Raw genomic sequence first — 15,584 nt, forward strand, 5'->3', positions numbered from 1 at the left:
ATTCGATCCCCTGCAGGTTTATATAGGAGCCTGATTAATGCGATAGTCCTTCCCTTTGACCTCAGCTCATTGTGCCATATGATAACCATGGACTGTTACTGTCCTCTGATGTACATTCATTGCCTTTTTGTTTCGAAATGAAAATGTACCGTTCACTTCAGTCTTTATATATCAATTAAAGATTAAAGAAGTATTCTTTATACCATCGCTTTGAAATGATACAGTACATATTTTTTGTGAGCCTTGTTTTGGTTTTCATGCAGTGCTCCCATCAAAGGGAGAGGGTTTACAGTTACGGCAAACTGAATTTGGTTTGGTAATAAATACACAAGCTATATTTCTTGTGTATTTAATATAACTGTTTATACGCAAATGTCATATTGGGGAAAAGAGTAAAATGTTTTGCATAAAGCTAGTTTCTGTAATAATTCTGCTCTGTTGTAACTGTCTGCTCCCATTCAGTCAGTCATGAGACTTGGATATTGGAGAGGTTTAGAGTGAAGCAGTGGATGGCAGAATGCATTTTAGTTTAGTTTCCTTCAGCACAGCATACAGAAAACCTAAGTGTTGGCACCTTTTTAGAGACCTATTTTATATATTAACACAATTCTTTTTTAACGCGCACATATATATTTATATTTTAGCAATTATAATTATTAAGGATTTTGGTTTTGATAATTGGAAACAAGCTGAGAAGAATCACTGTATTTGGCAGAATAGGTGGATGGTATTCACAGACTGACGGTGAAATCTGTGTATGTGCTGTGTAAATGATGCCAGTATAATTATGTCTGTATGAGAAGTGATCTGGGCATCTGTTGGGGCAACCAGTGCATAAGAGGGTGAATGGGGATGTAATATATGTAAAATACGTATGACCCGTATAGAGCCCCCCCCCCCCCCCACCTCACTGTTGGGAGAAAATCACAAGAGGAAACGCAGGACCTCTCGCCAGCATTCAGTTCAGCTGAATTTGCGTAATCTTTTCCAGGCGCTACATCTTTCTGAAAAGTAACAAAGTGTGGCTCGCAGGTTTTTAGGCTAAACGTAATTTCCCTGACTATCTTTTATAGGATAGGCAGCCTGGTTGAGGAGCGTAATCTGTATGTCATTTTTGTTTTCCTATTGTAAGTCTGTTTTACTATGTATATTAAATTGCATATGATTATATTCTTCACCTCTTTGCTGAGTTTGTACTAGAATCATTAAATTGTCTGTCTTTGTTAAAATGGTTAAACCGAGCAATTTGTTTTGGTAGTAGAATATTTGCATTGGGCACCATGTGCTTGTATAACAGTGAGCATTTCTTGCAGAGAATATGTCATTGATGCCCAAAAATGTCCCAAGCACTAGGTACAATTCTAATGCCCCTTGTCAGGAGGCAAAGTCCAAACTTTGTTAAAGCAATCCCCCCCCCCCTCATCTCTGGCTGCTTGCGTTTTCTACATTGTGGATAGGATGCTTGCCAAGTGCCATTTAATCACCTTGCATTGACTTTATTAATAACTGGAGAATTTATTCGTCCACATTTGCCAGGATAAATGCAGTGCTAGAGCAAGATAAGCAAGCCTCTAGCCCCTTTAGTGTTTGGAACAGCATTTCCTTGTCGAGGAAACGGTAGCAATTACATTTCTTGTTTTATTTAATAAGAGCAATGATTTCGAAAGCTCTTGTTGATACAGGCTGACTTATTGAAAATAATGTTTCTTTGAATGGCGAGCCCCACAGCAGGGACATCCAGCAAACAGAAACGTGTCCAAGTTGAAGCGCTTCATCCAAGCTAAACGCTTCGATTCAATTAAAGACTGGCAAAAGTGGTCGATCTTGCCTTCGAGCTGGTGGACGGTTTGCACATTTCCTCCAGAGTTCTGTTTTTACTTTCCTTTGCCTAGCTTTGCACAACCAATGCCCTGTGTTGGGTCATGCTCTCATTTTTTTAAGGATAGGCAGAGATTTTATTAGAGGGAGAACAGAGAGTCTATTCAGTGGATGGAGGTCCACCTGTTGAAATGTAACCAATATTATTTCCTGCTTTTTTCCCATTTTTTTTTTTTTTTTTTTTTTGAAAAGGGAACCTGATGCTCTGTAGTAGACTTACATCTCAGAAAGAGCCGAACTCTGCTGCATGAGGCTGGTCCGTTGAGCCTGTTGTGCGTGTTTTGGGTCCTGGCCACAGCCAGCCATTGGCACCTGTGGGGTTCAGCTTTCAGGTGCCACTTGGCAAAATACATTCAGAGTTCAGTCTTCACCTCATTTTTTTCACCAGCCCATACTCACTCGAGTTAAGAAGCCCTTAAGAAGTGAATTATCTGTAAGGATACGATACTTTACTTAAAACAGATTTACTAATAATACTGGGCTCCTTTAGGTCATACGAGAGATGCATGATTTAGCAGATAGCATCAGGGTCAGCTGATGTGTGTAAAAAATCAACACATTTCCATGCGTCTGATGTGACAAACTTGGCTGATATTGCCGGCCGATCTTTAGACTTCAGTCGATATTCAAAGTTATCAACAGGAGAGCTAAAGACATAACTACTAAGACAATGTACTGTAAGACGAGGGATTTCCATAGCTCATTCACCACAAAGAACCTGGCTACAGTCTCCCAAGTCAGTGCTATTTTTGCTGATTTCTCACTACCTGCCTTGTATCATGTGGTTCCTCAACCACATTAGGCAACGCAGATGGTCTCCTAGGGATCCAGCTTCTGAGGAGCACTGGCAGGTCTCACTTGCGCATGGGACACACTGTCCCGGGCAAACGGAAATCGGCCTTCTCAAGCCCCTAGAAGTAGGTGCTGAAGCTTGCCTTGGACACCATAGATATCCACCAGCTCTGTGGGCCCTATACATAGTCACGAGATCTTAAGTAGCAACGTCACCTACATCAGTTTCAGTATAGTTTTGAGGAGCTCAGAGGTTAATTTAACCGTAAGTTACCAATAATATTAGACAAAAAATATATTGGTTATTGGTATGGGCCAGAACTTCCACATTGGTGCACCGCTAGGTCATACTGTCCCACATACTCATGAAACGTTTTATTGTCACTGGAGGAAAATGTTGGCAGAGGCAAAGTGGATGAGTGTTAATGTGATACGCGTGATGGCAGACCAAGCTCATTTTATCACTGTAAACGCGTGTATTCCTGGATTTCGCCTCATCAGCCATCTCATCACTTTCGTTCCCTGGAGTGACCTGAGGTGGATCCAGTGCCAGCAGGGCAGGACCCATCCTGAATGTAGCATCCAGAGCAATGCGGAGAAGATCCCCTTCAGCCTGAGCCAGAATGCCTGTAGATCAGAACGCAAAGGCAGGTGAAGATAAACAAGAAGTGATAAGTCTGCAATGACTTCTCTGTTTAGTCACTGCTGCTGTTCCCTTTTAGTACCAAAACCAACACTGTCAACAAACATTGACATAAAATTGTTATACGATATATAGATGTTACATTCAAGTTTTCTAAAACTGTATCTGAACTGAAAATCACCTGCACTTATAATGCATTCACAAAACATTCAGTACACCATCATAATGCCTTTATAATGCATTCACAAAACATTCAGTACACCATCATAATGCCTTTATAATGCATTCACAAAACATTCAGTACACCATCATAATGCCTTTATAATGCATTCATAGAACATTCAGTACACCATCATAATGCCTTTATAATGCATTCATAGAACATTCAGTGCACCTTCATAATGCCTTTATAATGCATTCATAGAACATTCAGTGCACCATCATAATGCCTTTATAATGCATTCATAGAACATTCAGTGCACCATCATAATGCCTTTATAATGCATCCACAGAACATTCAGTGCACCATCATAATGCCTTTTTAATGCATTCATAAACAACATACTGCTGTAATATACATTAATAACAAATGTATAACAACAAACATTATAATCGTATAATCATATGTTTGTTAATTATGTATATTAAAACTGTCTTGGTATGTTAGGAGTGCAGTTAATGTGAAGCATTGCCAAGACATATATACTTTCCTGTTCAATGCATCACTAATAATATGTAAGCTGGTCCCCAGAGGAGTGATCATGTTGTAATCATCTCGTTAGAAGGGTGTTGTAGAGCGCAATTAGTGTTGTTACATGCTGTCTTGTCGCACTGTCATGCAGTTCTAGTTACAAAAGATAAAGCAACAAACCCAAGGGTATCTGTATTCGGGGTGTAACACTATACAAAATTCACAGTTTATACAAACCTCAGTTTTGAGTTCATTCAGTTCACAGTTTGGTGCAATTTCAGTGCAGTAGGGAAACAGATTTTTTTTAAATGATTATTAAAACTCCAAACGCAGTTTGAAACAGATGTAAACCAAACAAAACAATGTATCCGTCAACGTGTCTATATAACAAAACCTAAGAGATGTTTATTTGGAAATCTTAAAAATACAATATGCAGATAAAAATTCAAAACTAAGGCTGCATCATAACACAATAATAATTAACTTACTCCCATATTCTGTATCCTCTGCTACCGAGAATGGTCACATATCTGTAGTGAGAAATACTTTTTTTTTTTTTTTTTTGCCTGGTCTGAGTTACCTGGCAAAAGCACTTTAAATGCCATATCTGATTTCAGTATAACAGCCAACAGACTGTCTTGGTCTTATCAACTGCAGTTGGTGGTAATTTACTGGGAAAGCAAAAGGTTCACAAACTGTTGATTGAAGTGATGAGGAAGGGTCTTCACTAATGTCGTCATTATGACTGAATGTTACCAGCACCAGCCGCAACCAACTCATCCAAAATGAGCATGTTTTCTGTGTGGAATTTATTGAATTTAGATTCCATCAGTCAAAAAATGTATATTTGTTTCATTGTGTGTTCTGAACCAAAAATGATGTAACCAAAAATCAAACGGTATGTAACACATAAGTATATCATTATAGGCCTGCTGTGTATCTTTGTGCTGTTACTGACTTGGGCTTCCTGTTGTTGTGTCATTGTTATCTATTGCTTATTTTCCCTGATTGTATTATATTAAGGCTTTTTTCCAGAAGGTTTATAATTCTTAATGCACCAGCCATGTCATGCGATGATGTGATGCTCTTTAATAAACAACAACAACAACAAAAAAAAAACTTTGACTTTGTTTCAGATGAAGAAGGAACTGCATGACAACGAGTCCATTACCCAGGAAGTGGTAGGGAATGCCCATATTGAGAACTACGCCTTAAAGATGTTTCTCTATGCTGACAACGAAGACCGAACAGGAAGGTTTCACAAGTAAGAGGACATCTGTATTGTATTATCTGTCATGTATTGGAACATAGTGGCTTGTCAGCCGCCACCCCACAAGCGTTTTCTGGGATTTCATTGTTTTTTTTTAATCCATTCAACTATAAACATCTATCTGTGCACTACACACAAGCTTAGCTATAGATGATGCTTGAACTCTAATATGATGTAGTATTTCGCTGTGTTCTCATTATTTTTGTGAACACAGATATAAACATGAGGAAATTGTGAATATATGATTAGTCAAATTTTGTTAGACACAGGGAAAAGGAGATTTGGAAAGCAACTACGATTTGCTGTTCCCGTTGCACTGTTACATGAAGCTTTTCTTTGTAGTTCAATGCTGTCTGTTTCCCATGAGGCACAAATGCATCATTTGTATTGATCTTAAGAGCTATTGTTACAATTAAAGAGTTACAGACATTGGCAGTCAGCCTAGGCTCGGCTGAAGATGATCATTTTGCCAGGTATGATAAGTGTTCAGAATGTGGTTTCATAGGCAAAGAATCCCAGTAGAGGAAATCATAAGGGTTTTGGATAAACAACATTCAATGGAACTCTGAGGCCATTGATCAATTTACAGTATTTGATAAAAAAAAAAAAAAGGCGAGTTTCAGGTTGGGTCTGTTGGACTATAACTTTGAGCAGAACATCCTTTTCATGAGTTTTTCTGTAGAAATAATTTTGATTTTGTATAATAGACACTTTTTAAAAGTGAAACACGTTCTTTAGGTTGAGTTGGGTAAACTGCCAATTCTAATTAGTAAGTCATTTAAAACGGATGAAACTCAGCTTTCTGGATCGTTTCATGGGTCACATGTTCTGGCTGACGTCTGTGCTTTGAGTAGATCGTGTAGCGCACTTGTCCACATCACTTTCTCAGTCTGTCAGCATGTAGTTACATAATGCGTGCCTTTCTAACCACAACATAGTCCCTGTCAGATGTAATCCTTGCAAATCTGAAATGTAAAACACAAATAATAAGCTGATCAAATAAGCAGGAAAGAGGTATAAGTAAACATTCTCACATTCTTGGGGCTTTTGCATTTACATTTTATTTTCTACATGACTGTAGACATCGACATATTCCTCCTGCACTCCCGAAACCCATTGTTATCCGGCCTCAAGTACAGCAACCAACTTGCCAGTAAAACTTAATTTTATTTTATTGATTCCTGTTGTCCAATGTTTTACGCTGCTCTTACACGACGTTATGCCAATTATTGTCTTCTGGGGGGAAAAAAAAATCATAATAACGCATCATAAAATGTGGACAATGGGCCTTAAATAGGATAAGGAAAAAAAAAAAAAGGTTAAATAAATCTTTAAAAAAAACGTCCTGAAGACAAATAGCTACAGTTGACTGAGAGCCCTTCTCTCAAACACCTGATATATACAATATGCCTTCCTGGGAGCCGCCGACACTCTAATTGCCCCTGAATCGACGCAGCTGACGCAGCTGACCCTGTTTCAGTAGTCTGGTCTAGAGTAGCTCAGTTTTTATGACTGAGGCATCTGTCTACATGTAGCTGATGATGACCAGTCACTGGTAACTATGTCACTGTTAACTGCATTCAAGCCCTATGCCATTAGCACTGCCTCCCTCCAGGCTACAATGCTGCGTTTGTGACCATTAGACATATTAGTATTACAAATTACCCTCCAATTTAAATGATTTGAAATGAATGAACTGTTACCGACACCTTGCCATTAATCCCGATTATTAGTAATTAGTTCACCGAGACCGGCATTTTCAAAGGAGAAACATCTTAACATTTATTTTATTAGTAAAACATTAGCAAATTGTGTTCAAAACCAAAGTTGATTAAACGCTTAGGTATAGTTGTGGGAGAAAAATGAACAGTGTTACAAGGGTTAGGATTTGCTCTCCTAGAGAATAGTTTGTTGAATGGCTCCGGAATATAGATGAAGAATACAGCTGATTCTGCTGGCAGCTTGCTATGATTCATTGCTGCCTGGACCTTGGGAAGAATATCTATATAGACATTCGGCTCTTGAGTACAGGAGTGTAGGCTCACGTCATGTTTCCAAAATCATCTAATATGTACACAGTCTAGGTTTTTTAGAGATCTGGAAAGGCTGAGCAACAGCAGCAGGAAAGAAGTGTGAAAATGTTGTTTTTGTATCATGTATGCAAAATTGACACCCTTAGTGGTAACACATGTCAGCGGAAAAGGTCGACTATAGACTTTGTCAAAACCACACTTGGAAGTTGCATCTCCTTTATGGAAAACATAATCATTTTTCAATCAGTCAAAAAAGGTCCTTGGATAAATCCTTGGAGTAAATGAAGCAATGTCATTATGCAAGTCTTGCATAAATATCTAGCTGATAGCCCATGATGTCACCTCACAAGGTGTGTAGTTGAGTATTTAAGAGCAAGAACATTTTGATTTGAAGATTTAATTTTAAAATTTAAAATCAGCAAGGATGACTTTGAGACTGTGGATATGTCAACTAAACACTATATCAGCTGAGCATAATGTTGTCTTGGCATCTTTGCTTTGAGTTTCCCTGTCTGTCCAGTTCATTAGCTGATATTTAATACATTGCAAGCTTCTTTGAACTGCTGTTTGAAAGTCTGTTTTCCTTTCACTGGTTTATTTACTTCCTGTTCCTGGGAAATTAGGATTTCCTGTTCCTGTTTGATAACGGTATTGTTGTGGTTGTTCTGAATCCATTTTAAGAGAATTAACAATTATTATTTTTTTTTAACACATTTTATTTAATTTATCGTTGTAAGATCATGCAGATGTCTCTTCTACGTATATGGAAGCTCATGTAATGATATTACTGTTTATTTGTCACTCTATGTTTATTCTTATTTAAAAATCACATCGAGTATTGCTTTTTTCATTCTCAACAGGAACATGGTCAAGTCATTTTACACTTCCAGCCTCTTGTTAGATGTGCTGTCGGTGTTCGGGGAGTTATCAGAAGAGGTAGGTCATGTTCATCCTGAACATAATGAACATAATGGACCCAAAGTGTCCTTTGCGGAACTGCTAGTTATCTGATGTAAGTATGTAGATAAAGCGTAATAAAGAATTGTACTTTTATTGATCCCCCAGTGAGCTGAGTAATGGAAACAAGCAATGCAGTCTTATTGATCTCTTCATGTACAAGCCGTGGAGATATACGTAATGTTTATAGAATGAGTTCTATGGTCACTTCTTGTTCCTTTGAACAAATCAGAAGCGAAAGTATTATTTCAGCCTCGGAAAAGTCACATCTTGGAAACGGCTTGTAACCGAGGCCGTCCAGTACAGTTTCAGTACTGTTACACTAGTGCGCTTATTAAACTATCTGCATTTGTCTGTAGTTGCCTAAAATGTCTTTTCTGCAGAGGGGATTGACTGTGTCAGAAGACTGACAATGTTTCATTGAGAGTCCTTCTCTCCCTAAGGGGAAGGCATTTCCCTACTGTAGAAAACCCACGGGGGCTGTTTTTAACACTGTGCCTTCATTCTGTAACGTTAACCCAGACAATGAGCCTTCAGAATGCCCACACCCACCCCCCACCCCGATTACATAGCCTTTTCCCAAAGAACAGCCTGATGATTTGTGGACGATTAGATTACTGCCAGAAAGAGGGATTCTTAGCCTGGGACTGAGGCAGGACTCTTGTTCATGAATGAATTTTAAGGGGAGGTGCATTGTCAGATTCCACATTAGGTTTATCGTCACATCAGGCCTGTAACCATAGCTATCACCGGCCCTGTACCTCGGACTGGGGGCATTCTATTGACATTCTAAGGATTTTTCCCACTGAATCACCGCCATGTTGCCTGTTTCTGAAAACAGGGGTTGGGCTTGATTAACACTGAAAATTGAAACAATTGCTAAATGACTAAACTGGAATTTCAGCTTCAATTCAAGATAACAGCCCTTATATTTTGTAGCTTTGGCATTTAGTGATTCTGATGCATACATCTGAATTACTGTTGTAATGATTTTACTACCTTTCAGCAGCAATCAGAAGGTTGTTTTCCGTATAGATCACCTGCAGTATTTGCACGTGTAATTTCTTAACAGAAATGCCGTTATCACTGTTATGTTATTATGAGAATGACAAAAAAAAGACTAGCTCAGTATTTTGTTGGTCTGAACAGTGGGATTCTTCTGAGTAATGTACTCCCTGTACCTCTGCCTGTTTGATCGCACGTAACACGTTTCTCTTATTGTGATTTTATAAAATGTGATTTTATAAAACATTTCCACTGCAGAATATGCAACACAGGAAGTATGCGAGATGGAAGGCCACGTACATCCACAACTGCCTGAAGAACGGCGAAACCCCACAGGCCGGGCCCATTGCAATGGAAGGGGAAGCATATGGTGAGGCCTGATATTGTATCAGTGAGCCAAACAAACCCCCGACCCCCTCAGGAAAAATATTCCAGAGAATTCTCTCATCTGATGTAGAGACCTTCCTTTCCCGGCGGGTTCCAGGCCACGAAAGGTTAGGGCATTGTGTGCCTTATCAGTCCTCACTCTGGGTCCAAACGCCACTTACCTGACAAGAAGTTTGCTGGTATTTACTTTTTGAGTCTTTGACATTTCTTATCTTGCCACTGGGTGAGATTAACTACCACGGCATTAGTCTCAGAAGATGGTGGCCTGCAAGGAATTTAGGTTAAATGGATTGTAAATGAATCAGCTGAAGTAGTGATGCGTGGTATTTTGTCTGTGATTCATTACTCTCGTATGTTTGTGACCTCTATTAAAATCAGTTTGGATTTGATTTTAATTAAGCCCTTTAAAACATTGTTCTCAGAACTTCTTGGTTAATGCTAGAATAAGCTGGTAAGTTGCAGAATGATACATTATTATTATAATAATGATACATTATTACATTGAGAAATTCTTAGTACCTATGCCATTTTGCTCTCAATGTGAGACACATATACAGGTGAGAGCTTTGGGTCACATTGCAGGGACAGCCAGCCTGTAGGGCCCCTGGAGCTGGGGGTAAAGGGCCTTGTTCAGGGATACAGCAGCAGCCTCAGTCTGTCAGCTCCAGGATTCTTCCGATCATGGGCACACTGTCCTAACCTAGTGACCCACGGGACCTCCCACAGATTGTTCTAGTTTAGGGATTCCCAGCCAGTGATATGTTTATACTGCTAACATGAGGCCGTTTTTATGGTCTGTGCTCAGAGGAGCAATGTGGTGCCAGTTGTGGTGGTAGCGAATGTTCCTCTCCAAACATCTGCTGGGTGTGTTAGACTGGCCTGTCTCCCCGCAGAGTTTCTGTTGGTTGACCCCAAACCACATGCCGACATGAGATACTTCCATGAGTCCTGGACATAAGGATACGACGCGGTTCAAAGTGTCTCTTAATCAGATTCCATCAGAAGATTCTTTGCATTCACTTGCGTGTTCTTCTGTGATGCTTGTCCATCTCCTTGTAGAAAAAGCAGGCCTCAGTGAGAGTAGATGGGCCATCTCTCTTGGCAGTGATGTCATGTCAAGCTGCTCTTACAGGGGTAGCTGTGAGAGAACTGATACTGTGGCCTCTCCCTCACTGCGGCTTATCACAGGACCTTACCATGGTATCGTACCATGTTTCCTCATGTCTTGATTCCCCCCCCCCCCCCCCCCCCCAAAAAAAAAAAAAGAGCCAAAGCTCTGGGTGCTGAGGATGTGCCGACTTTGACTTCTGGCCTTGCTGGGAATTTTTCTGGATGAAATCCACAAGGGTTGTTTGGCCAGATCCTTTCTACAGGTGTAAGGAAGTTGGATGTCCTGTGCTGTGCATATCTAGGAAATATGACCTCGGTGGCCTTTCTCAGCCAACCAGAAGTGCGCACTTGTAAAAACAGCGTACAGGAATGCCAGAAGTGAAATTTTGTTACAGTAGCCAGTGAGTGTGATTTTTTCACAGCCCTTTGTTTTTTCCTCTCTGGACTTTGTCTCTTGGGTGGAGTTCCTACTGACTCACCCAGGGAGGCCAGTCGTCTCATATCTAATGTTACAGTCGTAAAAAAGAAAGTACACCCTTCTTCTAAGGTTTTATGTGTCAGGACCCAATTTTTAAAAATAATCTGGTCCTTAACAGGCCGTAAAATTAGGTAAATACGACCTCAGATGAACAACAACACATGACACGTTATACCACGTCGTTATCTAACAAAACCTTCACCAAAATGTAGAAGCAGTGCGTGAAAAATTAAGTGCTTCCATAGGAAGTAAGAGATTAAGTAACAGCCACGTGATGCTAATCAAATGCATTTGATTAAATGATCCTCAGCAAGTGTGACCTCCTCTATAAAAGCAGAAGCTTTGGCAGTTGGCTGGTCTGCAGCATTCGGCTGTGTGTTAATGCTAATGAGGAAAGGCATCAGCAACGATCTTGGAGAAAGAATTGTTGCTGCCCATCAATCTGGGTAGGGTTATAAGGCCGTTTCCAAACAATTTGTCCATCATTCTACAGTGAGATAGATTATTTACAAGTGGAAAACATTCAAGACGGTTACCAATCTTCCCAGCAACGGATGTTTCAGCAAATTCACCCCAAGGTCAGACCGTGCAACATTCAGAGAAATTGCCAAAAACTCTACAGGCCTCAGTTAGCATTTTAAATGTTAAAGTTCATGACAGTACAACTAGAAAAAAGACTGAACAAGTATTGCTTGTTTGGAAGGGTTGCCATGAAGAGCCTCTTTTCTCTAAAAAGAACATGGTAGCACGGCTTAGGTTTGCAGAGTTGCACCTGAACAAGCCACAAGACTTCTGGAACAATGTCCTATGGACAGACGAGAGCAAAGTGGAGATGTTTGGTTTTCACCAAACATGGCATATCGGCATAAACGTCTCATACCAACTGTCAAGCACTTTGGTGGAGCGGTGGTGATTTGGACTTGTTCTGCAGCCATGGGATCTGGGTACCTTGCAACACTGAACTCCTCTGTATACCTAAGTATTGTAGAGTCGAATGTGAGGCCGTTTGTCCGACAACTAAAGTTTTGGACAAAACTGGGTAATGCGACAGGCCAATGATCTGAAGCACACCAGCAAATCTATAGAATGGCTGAAAAAGAAAAGAATCTAGGTGTTGCAATGGCCCAGTCAAAGTCCACACCTCAACCTGATTGAAATGCTGTGATGGGACCTTAAGAGAGCTGTGCATAAACGAATGGCTAATGAAGAGTCGGCCAGAATTCCTCCAGGGCGACGTGAGAGACTGATAAAATCATACAGAAAATGAACGCTTCAAGATATTGCTGCTAAAGGTGGTTCTACAAGCTATGGAATCGTGGGGTTACTCAGTTTGTCACACCTGGCTTCTCCGTTTTGGCTTTATTTTTGTTACATAATGACAAAGTGGAATCTGTTGTGTGTAACTTTATCCCTGAGGTTAGATTTAAATATTTTTAGAACCTGGTAAGGACTAAATTTTATTTATTTATTTATTTTTTTTAAATAAATATCCTGTTGCGTAAACCTTAGAACCGAAAGGTGTACTTTCTTTTTCACATGACTGTATAGTCCCCAAGTGGAGTATTCCACAAAGCAAGATTTCTCAGGTTAACTTCTGGGTTAACCTCGAAGTCAAGTTTGTCCAATATGAGTACTTAAAATCATGATTTCTAGCTTTAGTTAACCCAGTTAACTGAGAAGTCTTGCTTTGTGGTATGTCTAGCTGGGAAGCAGGCCGTTTAGTACATAACATTTCTTTTACTTGGTACAGAGCTTTTGTACGTGCCAACTGTAGGTAGATAACAGGAAAGCAACATACTGTAGGTCACAGGACAACACATGGTGGGATTGTGGTCTCCAGAATGGTTTCTGTGAACACAACAGATCTGCAGAACACAATAGCTGCAACACAGTAATATGCACTCCTTAAGGAAAAAGATTTATTTCTATATAATATAATATTTATGGGTATTCGGTTAGCAGGAATCAAGAGCAACAGAAATTATTCCATTTTATGATACAGGGCTGAAATCGACGGGTGGTAAAGTAAGAATAATAATGAGAACAAAACGATTTTTAAGACTTTCCTTTGGTTCCTGCTCTAGTGAGAAAAGGACTCGGTAGTTACTTTGAGAGATTAGAGCCAAATCCTTCTGAGCAGGGATCTGCGCTGCCTTATTTAAAGCAAAGGTAATCTGTACCAGTGGCTAATAACCAGTGTGTAAATGCACGGTGTTTAATGCACAGTGTTTAATGCACAGTGGTCCCATCTACTCTGGCTTGAAAAATATTATTTCTTACCTCTTTGTCAGTTGTAAGCTTCCTATCAGTTCAGTTGCTGTTTTGTTCCAAGTGAGCAAGATGTGAGGAGAGCTAGAAGGGTGGGAATGTGTGCATAGATTAAAATCACCATTTCAGAGGGTCGCAAAACCTTCACCGTTTTTTTGTGTTGCTGAAAGCATCACAATTCCTGCCAGAATAATCCACATTTCTTCATGCCACAGTATATAGGAGTTTTTAGAGGCTGCCTTTTATTTTGCAGGAAATATGTTGTGTGATTTCACCTCATGTGGAGAGATGGATGGTAGCATAGCAACCAGCCACGTTCTATTCCAGCTGCACTTTCAGATGCATAATGCAGAGTGATTTTTTTTTTCAGACTTGAAGTGAATCCTCCTGAGTGCAAGGGGGTGCTCAGTATAATGGCCCAGTATCATTTATTTCAGCTTTTTACACACTACTAAAGTAAATCGGTGTTTCCCCCCAGGGCCCAGCATATTTCTGAATCATATTAAAATGAATTTTTTCATTTTATTAAAATGCCTTTTCAGCATGCTCTCCCAATGTGTCCACCACCATGTTTTTGCCATTCCTGAATCTTTTTGTACGTTCTAGCAAGTTTGACTTCATAAAGAACTCACTAATATCAAATTTATGCTTAATGACTTTATGAAGTATGATCATTAAGTACTTAAGTTTTTGCCTATAGATTATTGCAATGATAATAAGTCACCATTCTTGTATGTAATGTTTTATAATATAGCTCTAATTTACTTAAATATGTAGCATGGCAGAGCCAAGCTATAAATAGCTTAAAAATAGCTTAATGGTGTTATCACCAGCACTGATGATTATTGCTGCTTAGACAAAAAAGTGTTGATTTTGAAATGCACCAGAGCTTGACATTATTGTAGTGCCATTAAATATGAGAACACTTTTGTTTTTGCAAGGGTATCACTATTCTCTTTGGTTTGCATCAGCCTTTATTTGTCACCTTCATCTATTTGTAAATTGAATACTAAGCAATAATTATAAGCAATTTCCATTTTGTCTACTTTCCAATGCTGCTAATCAGCAGTAATTATCGTCATCCCGTAGTAAACGGTCTATTGATTTTCTTTGTTTATAAAATGTCTTCGGTCAACCTGCTGTAAAGTAGGTCATTCAAACACAAGATCGATTACATTTTCTGGAGCTCACAATAAAACCATTGTCTCCGGCACATATTTGCTTGACTTTTCCACTTGCGAGAAGATGATGATGAGCAACTGGAAAGGAATGGCGGAGAAAGTCAGTTTAACCGGAGGAGGGGCGATCTGATGCTGCCCTGTTGATTAGCATATTTTCCTAGAGCCTCATCGGTGCTTCTAGCCTCTGCTTCTGACAAGTGTGCAGCCTTCGCCCCTGGATGGCTCCCCCTTCACTGCCCCCCCTTCACTGCCCCATCAGCTTGTTTTGTATCCAGGCCACCAAACAATGGAAAAAGCGCTTGATTAACTTATAGTTTCGTCAGCGTACCATGAAATTGCGATTCATGTTTGATTAGCTAGGTGCAGAGAGTAACCCCAAATTTTAGTTCCCCAAAACAAGGTAGCCCCTAAGGTGGTCCTCTTTAATATTTCTGAAAGATGGTTATGTTCATTTCCCTTTTCCCTCTTTGGTTACACACGTGTAGCTGTACGTGTATCTTCTATGTATATAAATGCGTCACTTTAGCATTAAGTCAAGGATTGTGTTGAGGGATAAATACAGTGTTTCTGTACTGAAATATCATTTGGATAAATTTATTTCAAATGAATTTTCTGCGCTCTTCCCCTTGCATTAAAGCATGTAAGGGGCTCCATTATTCATCATTTTTCCTACCTCCCCACTCCCTCCCACGCAGTGTACAGCAAAAACGTGGACTGTCTCAGGGTACTCAGGCACTGGGTTAAGAAACATTGCCCTAAGTGGCATTTATTTTGTCACTTGTAATGGTCACCATCACTGAATGTTGACGACTGTTAAATGACTGTACAGGAGGTATCCAAAAGCTGGATAACACCTGAATGTGTAGAACACAAAACATTGTCCTTAACTGG

The 15,584-nt window shown here is 39.7% G+C and overlaps 1 protein-coding gene across 1 annotated transcript in view; it reads left to right on the plus strand.

Moving 5' to 3' along the window:
- The window catches only part of vta1 (vesicle (multivesicular body) trafficking 1), a 32,883-nt gene that overhangs the window by 9,885 nt on the left and 7,414 nt on the right, over nucleotides 1-15,584 (plus strand). The window contains exons 3-5 of the mRNA XM_023840964.2: nucleotides 5,141-5,268; nucleotides 8,168-8,243; nucleotides 9,528-9,639. Coding sequence (XP_023696732.1) covers nucleotides 5,141-5,268; nucleotides 8,168-8,243; nucleotides 9,528-9,639 — 316 coding nt within the window. The remainder of the gene's footprint in view (nucleotides 1-5,140; nucleotides 5,269-8,167; nucleotides 8,244-9,527; nucleotides 9,640-15,584) is intronic.

The sequence above is a fragment of the Paramormyrops kingsleyae genome, chromosome 19, assembly GCF_048594095.1.
Source record: "Paramormyrops kingsleyae isolate MSU_618 chromosome 19, PKINGS_0.4, whole genome shotgun sequence".
Taxonomy (NCBI): domain Eukaryota; kingdom Metazoa; phylum Chordata; class Actinopteri; order Osteoglossiformes; family Mormyridae; genus Paramormyrops; species Paramormyrops kingsleyae.